At 32.4% G+C, this 14,820-nt stretch overlaps 1 protein-coding gene across 1 annotated transcript in view; it reads right to left on the bottom strand.

Moving 5' to 3' along the window:
* Positions 1-14,820, bottom strand: part of LOC132742978 (major facilitator superfamily domain-containing protein 1-like) — a 50,345-nt gene that overhangs the window by 35,268 nt on the left and 257 nt on the right. Inside the window, exons 2-6 of the mRNA XM_060731481.1 lie at positions 7,202-7,410; positions 5,749-5,816; positions 2,936-3,044; positions 1,663-1,759; positions 460-558 (exon numbers count right to left, since the gene is read on the bottom strand). Coding sequence (XP_060587464.1) covers positions 460-558; positions 1,663-1,759; positions 2,936-3,044; positions 5,749-5,816; positions 7,202-7,410 — 582 coding nt within the window. The remainder of the gene's footprint in view (positions 1-459; positions 559-1,662; positions 1,760-2,935; positions 3,045-5,748; positions 5,817-7,201; positions 7,411-14,820) is intronic.

Genomic DNA, 14,820 nt, shown 5'->3' with positions numbered 1-14,820 from the left:
ATCACACAAATTCAAACTTGAGCTAGAAATCATCTAAATTAACTTTCTGACCAATTTCTGGACATTTTTGGGCTGTGTAACCTAGTTTTATACCCCAATGATGACCCATATTCAAATTTGAACTACAAATTATCAAAACACCCTACCTGACTAATTTCCAGGATATTTGGACTAAAACAATAACCGATAGAGTGTTAACAAGATATTTCTGTTATTGACTCCTGTGATCTAGTTTTTCATCTGTGATGACCAATGTTTGAAGTCATGCTAGCAATTACTGTAACAAACATCCTGACCTGGTTTGATGACAATTGCCAAAAATGTGACCACTAGAGTGTTCATGAACTAAATGTTAATGAATGACAGATGATGACAGATGACATACAATCAATAATCCTAAAAGCTTAACTTGAGCCAGCTCAGGTGAGTTAAAAAGCTATGAATATACAGTTATCTTACCTGAAGAGACTGAAGCTCTTTTCAGTATTCTGTCTGCCCTCTTGTCAAAGAATCCCAGTGCCAGTGCACATATCAGTGACAGGAGACACATTACTCCACCTGTAAACATTGTACAAAAAACAACTTCAGGATGTTTCTCGGAGGTAACATATAGGCAGAATAAAAACTGTTCAATAGAATTTCTTTGAACTTGGCATGTTGTTAGAACATGATGAAGGAAATATTCAAGCGAAAAAAGTTGGGTGTCATCAAACTCAGTTTTGAGTTATCTGCCCTTGAATCAGAATTATTTACTTATTCAAAGTCATGTCAAGGGCAGATAACTTATACATACCTCTACAAAATCTTGTTTTTACTTTTCTTTCAACTGTTGATTACAATGCATAATAACATGCAATTCCATAAACTATTTCTGTTACAATTTTTTAGTTTGAATAAAAGGGACTTAAAATTCTTTAAAAAAATCAGACATTTTTTTTAAAGAAAAAATAGCACAGGGGATCTTAATGTAACTTGGCACAAATGTTCACCATTGTGAGGCTAAGTATTTCAAGCATAATCCAGGTCCCTGCTACCAAGTCAAGGTCACATAGAGATGTCAAAGTTAAGATAAAAATAGAAAATGTGACCAGGGACCATTTAGTCATCATTTATAGATGGATTATAACATAAATGATAACTATCATGACTACAAGTGTGACACATGTAATTTAGGTTAATATTTGCAAGGTCAAGGTCACTAGAGATGATAAAATATCTAGATATTATCTGGATATTGCCCAGAGCATATCTCCTATGTGCATATCTGTAATGCCCACATCTCTGTAAAAAGCTTATGTGACAGGAGTATTTTGCAACAATGGTGCCAATGTTATATTCTGTTGTACAAATGGACTTAAGACAAAGTAGTGCCAATATGCTCTCCTTTTGAAGAGCATATTTTTTTTTTGGCAATAACATTTTTTGAGTAGCAGTAAGAAATGGAAACAAACAATATTTTAATTTAGGTCTAAAAAATGCAGTAATTTTAACCTCATCTTCTTGTCATCAACAAAAGGATATGTTCAATAGATATATCACCACTGTAATCATTGTAGATTGGATAGTAAAAGGTAAATAGAATTATTTCTTATTTAAATAAGATTTATACATTTTCTTATTCTAAAATGATTTGAAATGAGTGGGATGTCAGTTGACACTCACCTACAAACAATGCCACACCAAGACATTTGTATCCCTGGACTGTATGAGATATGTACTGGTATATTGGCTGCATTACATTCATATTAACTGTGCTACCCTAAAAAAAGAACAAGAAACATGACAATTCCACAAACCAGATTTTCAACAAGAGCCATTACAAGTGTGGGCCGCACATTCACGTTTTTACTCGGTGAAAAGCATCTAACATAAATGTCTAAAAAAATTTGAATTACTCAATATCAAGCTTTTATTTGTCCAATCATTAACCAAATTTATCAATAGATTAACAAGAGGGCCATGAAGGGCCTTAAATTGCTCACATGATTATTAGGGCTCTTAATTAATATTGTTAGCAATAAAAACGAAAAGCAGATAAAATGTCGTAATCTTAAACTTATATCATACTGTTCTTGAAATAGTGCAAATGTACACAAAGGTTTTCCATATATGGGCTGTAACCTAGACCCATATTCAAAGCTGACCTAGAAATCCTTTAAACAACCTCAGGCTGACAAATTTCAAGGACATTTCTGCAGAAAATTTTACATTTATGGTGTTAACAAGGCTTTCTAAAATTTGAGCTGTGACCTAGTTTTTGACCCTAGATGACCTTCACACTTTGGCTAGAAATCAACTAAACAACCTTTTTTCCATGATATTTGGACTGAAATTGTAGCCACTAGTGTGTTAACAAGATTTATCTATCTTTGGCTCCTGTGACCTAGTTTATGACCACAGATGACCCATGTTCAAACTTGTCCCAGCAATTACTTAAACAAACTTCCTGACCAAGTCCGGTGACAATTGAGGCAAAAATGTGACCACTAGAGTATTAACAAACTAAATGTGGACAGACAACAGATAACAAAGGGACATTCAAGAGCCATTCAGGTGAGCTAAAAAGTTATTGCAAATTTGATGGTGATGTTCATTAAGGATTCAAGGTCATATTTACTCCAGGAAGAATGATGATATTGTTCAAATACTGTGTTCAAATATCAATCAAATCAGTATATAAGTAAAAAGTTCTACAATACGACAAGAGGACCATTATGGCCCTGAATCGCTCACCAGAAACAACTGTTTTTTCAGTGTTAGAAATAATTTTTCAAATAAACTTGTCTAAAGGCAAGTCCAGCTCAACTTCAACTTGCCCCTCTAGATATTAGTTTCCCGACACCAATTGGTTTTTTCCTTCATAAAATAAATTAAATTTAAATCTGCTCTAGGTTTTTTTACACGACTCGTTTGAGGATGATCTAACAATACATACAACTCTAGAGAAACTGAGCTGAAGACCAAACACCATGTTGAGTTCTCTACCCTGAAACCACTTCACAGCATAGGTATTCTGTGCTACTGCAAGAGACTCACCACCAATACTGAAAAAAATATTTTACTTTTATAATTAGTGTTGCAAAGGCAGACCTGGGGTAATCATCAATCGTAATCATTGATTTTTTAATTGATTACATGATTACACTGTAATCATCATGTAATTGATTACCTTGCTCAAAATTGATTACATTAATTGTAATTAATCAATTACAGCTTAAATTCAGTCTGTAATTATGATTACAATTTGATTGATGTTGATTACTTTCAAATTTTACATAAAACTATTGAAATTCAAAATATTTATTTCACATGTTACAGTTGAACTTATATTTCTTTATAATGATCTTTGATCACAAATTGTAGAGTGTAAATTGATTTTTATTGAATATTCATTATTGTTGGTATCTATTGATATCCATATTTGAAGTAAATAATAGACATTTGAATATTCATTATTGTTGGTATCTATTGATATCCATATTTGAAGTAAATAATAGAAATTGTCATAATAAACAATGATTGTCCATAATGGTAGTAAAATATCAAGTGCAATGTTAATAAGACATCACTCACAATGCAGAAATAAGTTTAAATCCATACAGTTAACCAAATTCTAACTGAAAGATAGACATCATTGTTTGGCTGGTATTCCAACCAAAATGTCATATAATTGGATTAATGATGTCTTTGAATTTCCTAAAGAGACATCTGGAAATGTGACAGCACCTTGCAAATTGTGCCCTAGGAATATAAATGGAAACACTTAGTCACATTCAAATTCCATTATCCACATAAAGGTAACTATGTTAAATTTTGTTTCACATTATTTTGGTTAAACCATGTTTTAAAAAGTTTCAAACAATGTAGATAACTTCTTTACTTTGTATATTCTAGAGTTTATGTCAGATGCATATTACCATATTTTAATTATATGCAACAGTTAGGTATTTTGTAAGGTGATAGACAATGTGTCTATATTATAATGAATACTGATGTACCATTGAAGTGTTTGTAAGAAATTGATACTTTGTAAAGCCTATTGTCTCTGAATTCCCATTAAAAAATTTATTGTTTTCACACCTGTTTTAACACCTGTATACAGCATACTGTACAATTGACACTTATCAAAATTTCTGTGGCAGAGAGAGTTTATTATGAAACCTACACCAAGAAGACCGAGGACCATTCCTGCATCATCAGCCCCTGTAGAGCATTTGTTTAGTGTTGCGGGTAAAATTTTCTGTCCTGATAGATGCAGTCTGACTGACAGACGGTTTCATGAACTTATGATGCTAAAGTGCAATGCTAAAATATGATAAAGTGATGTGACAGTAACTAAAAGTGTATTAAATTGATGACTGTTGATGAGCTGGAAATCCTTTGTTTATATAATGTATATATTGTATATATTAAAAAGCATTAAGAAACTTTTGTTTATGGAATGTAATCAATTATCAATCAATTACTTTCTTAAAGTAATTGTAATTTAATTGATTACAGAGACAAGTCTGAGTAATCAATTGTAATCAATTACAATAAAATCTGAAAGTAATTGTAATTAAATCAATTACTGATCAATGTAATCATCCCCAGGTCTGTGCAAAGGACATGTAAAACTGTATAAGCAAATGTGTAGAAATCTATTATTGGCACCCTTGACCTTAACCCACTGATCCCTAACTCAATCAAAAGGCAGAATACCATGCAAGTAATCTTCCTACCAAGTATGAAAGATATCTGTCAATAAATAAAGGCTGTGTGGGCAAAAATTTAAAAATCTATTTTTAGCAATGGTGACCCCTAAATCCATTCAAAGGAAGAAGACTTCTCAATTTTATGTTCCAACCAAATATAAAAGACATCTGTCAATAGAATGAGATTACACCTGTAAAATTCTAAAAATCTATTTTTTGACATTGGTGACCTTGACCTAAAGGATACCAAAAGGAAGAGGACCTCCTTAAAGATCCTGTATGTTGTAAATGAGGTTGTTACCACTTGTATGTATGTATGCATGTATTCTAGGCTTAATGAGGGTCCGTCCGCCATCCATCCATATTTGGGCTGTGTGACCCAGTTTTTGATCCTTAGGTGACCCATATTCAACCTTGAGCTAGAAATCATCAAAACAACCTTTCTGACAAATTTTGCAGATATTTGGACCAAAACAGTAGCCTCTAGATTGTTAACAAGATTTTTCTATTTCTGACTCCTGTGACCTAGTATTTCATCCAACAATCACTGGGATAAACATCCTGAGCAAGTTTGATGACAACTGTGGCAAGGATGTGATCTTTAGTTTTTTAACAGCCTAAATGATGATGGACGATGGACATTCAGCAATTCTAAAAGCTCACCCTTAGCCAGCTCAGGTGAGCTAAAAAAAGCAGATTCTTAAATGGTAGCTTTGTTTTTATGATATAAGACTATTTGTTTGTTACTAGTAGTGTTCACACCTATGCTGTGCCAACATGATAGGTTCCTTTTTGAAAGTTGAAATGAATATAACAATATATTGCAACATATCCCAATGTGAAAGTCAAAATTTCAATATATCGCAATACAATTTTTATGGGAATTACTAATTATTATTAGTGCTGCTCAGAGGGCCAAATGTTATTGTCCAAGACCAAAAACTCATAATAGCCTCACATGACACTCTTAATCAGTTAAAATGGCAAATTTGTTATAATTTGTAGTCACAAGTGTATTTAATAATGATTAAATTTTATTCATAAACATTCTCACCCAAAAATGAATCTTCCAACACACATCAGCCAATACTTGTTTAACAAAGCTCCAGTGGCAAAAACAATCTAAGAGAAAAGAGACACAATGTATTAGAACTATATTTCAAAAGATATATACATAATATCAAATCTAGCAAATGTTATCTGGCATACGCATAACAAGAACAAGAAAATTGCCAGCTAATGACTAACATTGAAGGTACTATAACATGTGGGCCATTATGACCCTAATATTGCTCACCTGACTAGAATTTAAGAAAGGATCGTCATGACAAGAGACAATTCATACTTATAACTATTTAAATAAAAAAGTCATTAGGTCAAAACCTTAGGTCATCTGATATCAGAGTTCAAATCTGCATTTGAAATAATGCACTCGTAAAATGTAACTGGTTGCTTTCGAAACTATATGGTTGCTATGGCAGTCACTGGTTGCTATGGAAAAACAACGGTTACTGTAAATCCCTCCTTGCAAAGAGAAGCAAAATAATTGCTATGGAAATAACTTGTTGTTTAAGAAAGTTAAAGGTTGGTATGGAAGTCACTCAATGTTTTTTTTCAATTTTGACCTCAGGGTTATAATTTTGACAAACTTGGTAGAAGTCCACTCAACAATATTTCATGCCAATATCTAGACTTTGCTGTTTAAGGTATTGGATGGCTAATGCAGTATCTCCTTTCTGAAGAGTATTCATTTTCAGTGAGGAAACAGAGTTTCAATAGGGCATGGGTTCAAACCCCAGAATATGCAATTTTTTTTCTTCAATTTTTGTCTTCTTTTTGTTTTGTTAGATTATTATTTTCTCTCTTAATTTATATTTAAAATTTATAATTAAGAAATATTTGAAGTTTTATGTATTATAAATTTTTACTGTGAAATATATGAAATTGGACAGCATAATAAATTAAAATGTTTATAATTTAAAATTAGCATGGTAAACTTTCTTTATATTTTGCACAAATGTCAAGAATAGTTTCTAGATAATTATTATTAAAATATATTTGATGCCCCGATTACAATTGACAAAATCTGACTCATTTTTTCTTACCCCACCCTCTCCTTATCTGATGTAAAATATGACACATAACTGTCTCAATAAACAAACAAAAAATCTTTTCATATACACATTGATTTATTTGAAGTTATTTAAAAACTATAGTTCATTATAATCACTTTTCAAGGAAGGAAAATGTTAAATAAGTGAAATTTTTCAACAGATAATGAAAACATAATTGTTGTTGCTGTTTAAAACAGAAACACTTTAATGTTGAACTTTAATTGTCAATATTTTTCAAACAAGATGGTAAACTTTTGTAATTTTTTTGTTTTTAAATATGTCTAGAATATAGTAAAGTTTAATAATATAAAATTTTAAATGTCTTTTGAAAAAGTGTAAAAGTGATTTTATCAGAAAATTTATAGATATATAATATTGTAAAGTTATTCATACCTGTCCAACTGTCACAAATAAGCTAAATATGACAGCACCTATTCGAACACCAAACACCCTGTCAATCAAGAAGCCACCAAAGAAACACAGAATCACATTTGGCCAGGAGTACCAGGAATAGAAGCCCATAAATTTACCAACTGATATTTTTAAATCTCGTGTCATGTTATCTTGAAGAGCAGCTGGATTGTCATAGCAGAAATAACTTCCTAAAAAATAAAGCAAACAAGAGATGTCAGTAGAACAGCTCATTCGACAATTCTCAGATCTTGGTCAGTAAAACATGTTCCTGGATAATGTAGGAATTCACAAAAAGGAAGATTCCATTCAAAATAAATGTACATGACATAGTTATGAGGCATGAAAAAAAAATTAATCTATTATTATGATCTCAAAGACACATGTACAGTTCTAAGTGAATACATAAAGTGGTTTTGGAAACTGATACAAAACGAACCAAAAACATTTTTAGTTCACAAAGGCCTTTTTTTCAGTAGAAATCCATCCAAGAGTTATGGGTCTTGATAGTGACCGTGACCTTGGAAGAACAGGTTTGTGTTTTGCACATGACACATTATTTTACTATAGTGAACATTTGTAACAAGTCATTTCAAAATCCCTTGCTGTTATTGACCAAAGTTTGACAGACAGAGGGATGGACAGACAGACAAACAGACAGACCCCATTTCTATAGATATAGACCCTTTCATTTAAGCGATTTATGCGTTGAGGAAGAGTTACTGCCCTTGCAGAATGTGATTAAAAATGGGGGATTATTCTATACAGACCACTACAAATGTCAGTTTGCGTTAATATTGGCCGTTCAATTATGAATATATATATAATAAGAGCCTTGATAATATTAAATATTCTAAGTTCACAAAAGGGCTAATTTTTTTTATAAATTCATGTTATAGGCCTTAGAGAGAGTCTAATTATACAGTATTGGCTTGACTATTTGGAAGGTAATGTCACAAGGGTGTTTAATTGAGTATAATAATACTAATTACCTATGAATACATAAAATTGACAGAAAAGGTACAAAGGCTTGTTATTAAGATGTTTTATCAAGTAAATCACTGCTTTTTTATTATGAATTCATAAAATTGTCCCAAAAAAGGCACAAACCCTTCAGTAGTTATGGAGATAACAGCTTACAAGCAAAATTTTACCATGAATTTTTTAAGTTGAAAAAGGGAAGAAAAATCAGCCTAAATGCAAGATAGAATTATGGATCTTTGTCAGTGACCTACAATTCTGACCCTAAATGCATATGTGAAGTTTTAAATAAATATCTTTAATAGTTATGGAGATATGTAAAACTTGCATGTAAACATTAACCAAGAGACTAAGTAGAAAAGGGGATATGAATCAGCCTTAATGCAAGATAGAGTTAAGGAACTTGGTCAGTGACATACAATAATGACCCTCCAATTATGACCCTAAGTGCATGTGTAAAGTTTCAAGTAAATATCTTTGAAGACCTTTAACCAAAATTTCTAAGTTTCAAAGGGGCAAATAATTCTGCAAATATTGCAGGCAGAGTTATGCAATTTTGCAAACTGATGTACATTGTTACTATAAAAAAGCATTTTAATTTTCAATTGAATATCTCAAGCAATAATTGAGATATTTGACTTTACAAAAAAACTTTAACCAAAATTTCTAAGTTCCAAAGGGGCAAAATTCTGTCAATATTGTAGGCAGAGTTATCAAACTTGTCAATCTGATGTACCTTGTTACTATAAATAAGTATTGTAAGTTTCAATTGAATATCTCAAGGAATAATTGAGATATTTGACTTTACAAAAAACTTTAACCAAAATTTCTAAGTTAAAAAGGGGCATAATTCTGTCAATATTGTAGGCAGAGTTATCCAACTTGTCAATCTGATGTACCTTGTTACTATAAATAAGTATTGTAAGTTTCAATTGAATATCTCAAGCAATAATTGAGATATTTGACTTTACAAAAAACTTTAACCAAAATTTCTAAGTTAAAAAGGGGCAAAATTCTGTCAATATTGTAGGCAGAGTTATCAAACTTGTCTATCTGATGTACCTTGTTACTATAAATAAGTATTGTAAGTTTCAATTGAATATCTCAAGCAATAATTGAGATATTTGACTTTACAAAAAACTTTAACCAAAATTTCTAAGTTAAAAAGGGGCATAATTCTGTCAATATTGTAGGCAGAGTTATCAAACTTGTCTTTCTGATGTACCTTGTTACTATAAATAAGTATTGTAAGTTTCAATTGAATATCTCAAGTAATAATTGAGATATTTGACTTTACAAAAAACTTTAACCAACGCAGACGCCGACTCGGACGCGGACGCCGACGCTGGGGCGACTACAATAGCTCTCATATTCTTCGAATAGTCGAGCTAAAAAGTATTGTAAATTTCAATTGAATATATCAAGCAATAATTGAGATATTTGACTTTACAAAAAAACTTTAACCAAAATTTCTTAGTTTCAAAGGGGCATAATTCTGTCAATATTGTAGGCAGAGTTATCCAACTGGTCAATCTGATGTTCCTTGTTACTATAAATAAGTATTGTAAGTTTCAATTGAATATTTCTAGCAATAATTGAGATATTTGACTTTACAATAACTTTAACCAAAATTTCTAAGTTAAAAAGGGGCATAATTCTGTCAATATTGTAGGCAGAGTTATCCAACTTGTCAATCTGATGTACCTTATTACTATAAATAAGTATTGTAAGTTTCAATTGAATATCTCAAACAATAATTGAGATATTTGTCTTTACAAAAAACTTTAACCAAAATTTCTAAGTTAAAAAGGGGCATAATTCTGTCAATATTGTAGGTAGAGTTATCCAACTTGTCAATCTGATGTACCTTGTTACTATAAATAAGTATTGTAAGTTTCAATTGAATATCTCAAGCAATAATTGAGATATTTGACTTTACAAAAAACTTTAACCAACGCAGACGCGGACGCTGACGCCGGGGCGACTACAATAGCTCTCATATTCTTCGAATAGTCGAGCTAAAAATAGATTTGTATCAGCGCCACGGGGCTGTAACAATAGATCAACAGGGTATGTATGTTGTATATACAATCAGCACTTGGCCATTACATCATAAATCACCAGGGTGCATATGTTGTATATATAAGCAGCACTGGGCCGTAATATTATATAATACTGATGGAAAATTGGGTGATATTTCTCCCAATTGATTATCTGTTCAATTGGATGGGATATAATCGATAACTTTCTGATTAATAATAGCCTGAACAAGAAAGAAGAGAAGTAAAAGAACCTGATAGACTGCATCAAAAATAGCATTTTTATATATTATTATAATGACCTACAAATAAATGTGTCCATAGGAGTGATAGGACACTGGTGCCCCCACACTCCACTGTTCTGTCAATCTTATGACTCTAGGTCAAATATTTTTTGGACTACATGTGCCACAAGTTGAAAACTAAAAAATCTTTGACTAAGTAAAGGGCAAGAACTTTACAAATACTGTATAAATCCACAAGCAAACCGCAAGGTGCATAAGTACACATGCTGACCTAAACATTCTTGTAAACTTTCAGGCCTACAAGTCAAATAATTTTTGAGCTATGCATGAATAAGTTGAAAATTGCAAATTTATACTACTGTAAGTCAAGGGTAATAACTCTAACAAAACTGAAAAAATCCACATGCAAAGTCCCAGGTGCATAGCTTCACAGTGATATTGATCATTATTCCTGTAAAGTTTGTTCAATCTAACTCAAGCACTCAAAGAACAAAATTTCATAACACAACATAATGAAACGGCTTTTACTAAGTCAAGGGCAATAACTCTACAAATACTGGATAAATCCACAAGCCAAACCCAAGGTGCACAACTACACATGCTGATAAACATTCCTGTAAGGTTTCATGACTCTAGGTCAAATACTTTTTGTGTTACATGCGACACAAGTTGAAAATTGCAAATTTTTACTAAGTCAAGGACAATAACTCTAACAAATACTACATAAATCCACACGGAAATACCCAGGTGCACAACTACACATGCTGATCAACATTCCTGTAAAGTTTCATGACTCTAGGTCAAATCCTTTTTAAGTTACATGCAACACAAGTTGAAAATTGCAAATTTTTACAAAGTCAAGGGCAATAACTCTAAAAATACTTTTTAAAACCACACGAAAATACCCAGGTGCACAACAACACATGCTGATCAACATTCCTGTAAAGTTTCATGACTCTAGGTCAAATACTTTTTTAGTTATGTGCGACACAAGTTGAAAAATTGCAAATTTTTACTAAGTCAAGGGCAATAACTCTAAAAATACTTATTAAATCCACACAAAAATACCCAGGTGCACAACAACACAGGCTGATCAACATTACTGTAAGTTTCATGACTCTAGGTCAAAAACTTTTTAAGTTATGTGCGACACAAAAGAGACGGACAGATGGACAAGGGTAAATCTTAAAATGCCCCCCTAAAGTGGGGGCACAAAAAAAAGATGGATGTTGCTATTATTTCAGATACAATACAGTACCCTTTACTTAAGTAATATTTTGATAAGGAGTTATTGTATGTACATGACCAGATACATTTAAGCAAGAAAGAAATTTTACGATCCTGATTTAACAACAGATTTATAAAATCACATGCCTAGTGTATGTAATCAGTACAGTCCATTTATTCAAAAGAAGATTAAATATGTACATATAGCTGGTTCGGACGCATTTGCAATGAGGGAGTGCTGAGTACCCAAAGAAGACAAGTTAACCTTTTTTCTATGGTGTCAAATGATGAACACCACTTTTTAGTTTTTACTCAAAACCTTTATTATGCTCCCCGAAAAATTTTGGGGGAGCATAGTCGCCGGGTTGTCTGTCCGTCACTCACAGGACAGTGATTATGTGGCTAGAGGGACAATAGGTAACTGTTCTTTCTCTTTGATGTCATTCATTCCATAATGCTTTTATGTGGCTATTTTCTTTTGTGTGGCTAAAAAGAACAATAGAGAGACAATAGAGTAGCCACATAATTACTGTCCTGTTAGAACTTCCGTCCGTCCGTATGTACGTCCTGAATTTGTGTCCGGCCCATAACTATTTGAAGTAGCATTTCACAGAAATGATCACCATATTCAGATGACATGTCAGGCGCAACATTTGGGTCACTACCTGAAGGTCAAGGTCACAGCATTACCTTGAAGCAAAATCGTGTCCAGCCCATAACTTCGTTATTTGAAGTCAGATTCACAACTATTTCACAGAAATTATCACCATATTGAGACGACCTGTCGCGCGCAACATTTGGGTCACTACCTTGAAGGTTAAGGTCACAGCATACCCTTTAACAAAAATTTACAACACCTGGTGTACCGCACGGAACAGTCCTCGGACCAACACTCTTCAATCTACTACTAAATGACATCGCAGATAATATTACATCAAATACATGTATACGTTTATTCACTGATGATTGTGTGTTATATCGGCCAATAAGTAATCATAGTGACAACATAACTCTTCAGAAAGATCTTAGTAAACATGAAAATTGGTCAGACATTTGGCAAATGGAATTTAATGTGAAAAAATGCGCCGTTATGCAATTTTCATCTTCTCCACATAAAAAGAAATACGACTACAAAATGAAAGGCGAAAGCTTGGAAATAGTCAACCGGCATCCATATTTAGGAGTTGAATTCAGTGATAATTTGAAATTCAACGACCATATTAATTTGAAATTCAACGACCATATTAACAACATCACAAAAAAGGCAGCAAGTACACTTGGTTTTCTAAAGAGGAAGTTAAGATACTGTCCTCCCAAAGTGAAAGAAAAAGCTTACATTAGTTTGGTCAAACCTAAACTGGAATACGCTTCTCCAATATGAAATCCTTTACAAAAGACTCAAGTTAAGCAGAAAAAGACTGAAGTTAAGCAGATAGAACAAATCCAAAGAAATGCCGCGAGATGGGTATTGAATAGACTGTATAACCCACACAATCCTTCTAGTGTCACTGAACTGATAAATAAACTACAATGGCCCAGTCTTCAACAACGTAGAGTATGGGCAGATGTGACTCTCATACATGTACATGTATAAAGTAATAAACTTTTTAATAGCTGTGCCAGTGGTTTACCATCCCACTATTCCCACCGTTCGTTCAACCTGGAGAAGTCACAGTATGAAATTCATTCCAGTTCATTCTAGAATCAACACTTATCAACAAGGACTGTTAATTTGACCTGGAATATTATACCAGATTCTTGTGTTACTTCTGAGAGCCTGGAGGAGTTTAAATCTTCCATCAAGCTCGTTCAAGGTGTTACATCATATGTATAAATGAACACCACCTTGTATAAAGGGTAGCAAGACACTTCACCCCCCAGACACTTCACCCCTCAAATTTTGAAGACACTTCACCCCTTAAGACACTTCACCCCCCAAAATCAGTAAGACACTTCACCCCTCATCCATTTTTTTTCTATAAAGTAAATAAAACAAGTTAGTCAACAACAAAATGCTTATATATGTTTATATAAATTATTTTTAGTATAATTTGATTAAAAATTTTGCTTAATACCTTTATTTTTACTAAGTTTAAAGCTGATTTAGGTTAATTGGTTGTATTGCCAAATGACATACAAAGCACTTTCATCCATTAAATGTTTATTGCATGTCACCTTGTTTATTCAATATATTGATTGGTTGTTTATTCAACATTTATCTCATTATTGATTAGATAATTGAATTAAAATGGTATAATTGTATGAAAATTAAATTTATTTATAATGTTGAATAAATAAATAAATAAATAAATAAATAAATAAAATGAATATAAATGAATATGAATGAATGAATCGGTTGCTTTATAAAATATAGTAAATATAAATTATTTATCATCATTATCAGATACAATTATCCTGCATTTAATACGAAGATCATTCATAATGTCATTTATTAAACAAATAAAAAGCACCAGTTGTGTAAATTAAGCACAAGGTTAAAGCACAAATCATCACCAAATGAACATAACTTGATTATTATATGGTAAGGAACAAACTGATACATGACAAAATAATAATAAAATATGTTAAAACAATAAACATTCTCAATCACTATTGAATGTATTTAACATTTTCTACATAAATAATTGTTAAACACAAATTAAAAAAATGAGGGGTGAAGTGTCTCAATCAAATATCTTAAAATGAGGGGTGAACTGTCTGAGGGGGAAGTGTCTGCAAAAAAGGGCCTAGCGTGAAGTGTCTGGGGGTGAAGTGTTCGAAGCCGTATAAAGTGTAAATACATGTTGGTCACCAGACCTTTTAGGGTGTAGTGTGGAACACCATCATGGGACAGTTGTGATACAATTGTGTAGTATAGTTTTAAAAATTTATGTGAGAACACGCCTCTTTACACAGATGTACAGTCTTTACCCCATCGACGTCGATGTCTACATGGTGGATATTGTCGAGTAACCCCGATGAAGTTGAAGTCTACGTCCCCGTGAGGGGTTTGACATTAATGGAAGATAGATAGATTCTTTAATGACAATATCTTCTGGCAAATTATTCCACTCGTCTATACAGTGATGAGGAAATGAGTTCGAATCAA

Source organism: Ruditapes philippinarum, unplaced genomic scaffold (assembly GCF_026571515.1).
Source record: "Ruditapes philippinarum isolate M1 unplaced genomic scaffold, ASM2657151v2 ctg845_1_1_1_1, whole genome shotgun sequence".
Taxonomy (NCBI): domain Eukaryota; kingdom Metazoa; phylum Mollusca; class Bivalvia; order Venerida; family Veneridae; genus Ruditapes; species Ruditapes philippinarum.
The sequence above is the reverse complement of the archived record's forward strand: the minus strand, read 5'-3'. Positions and strand labels throughout refer to the sequence as shown.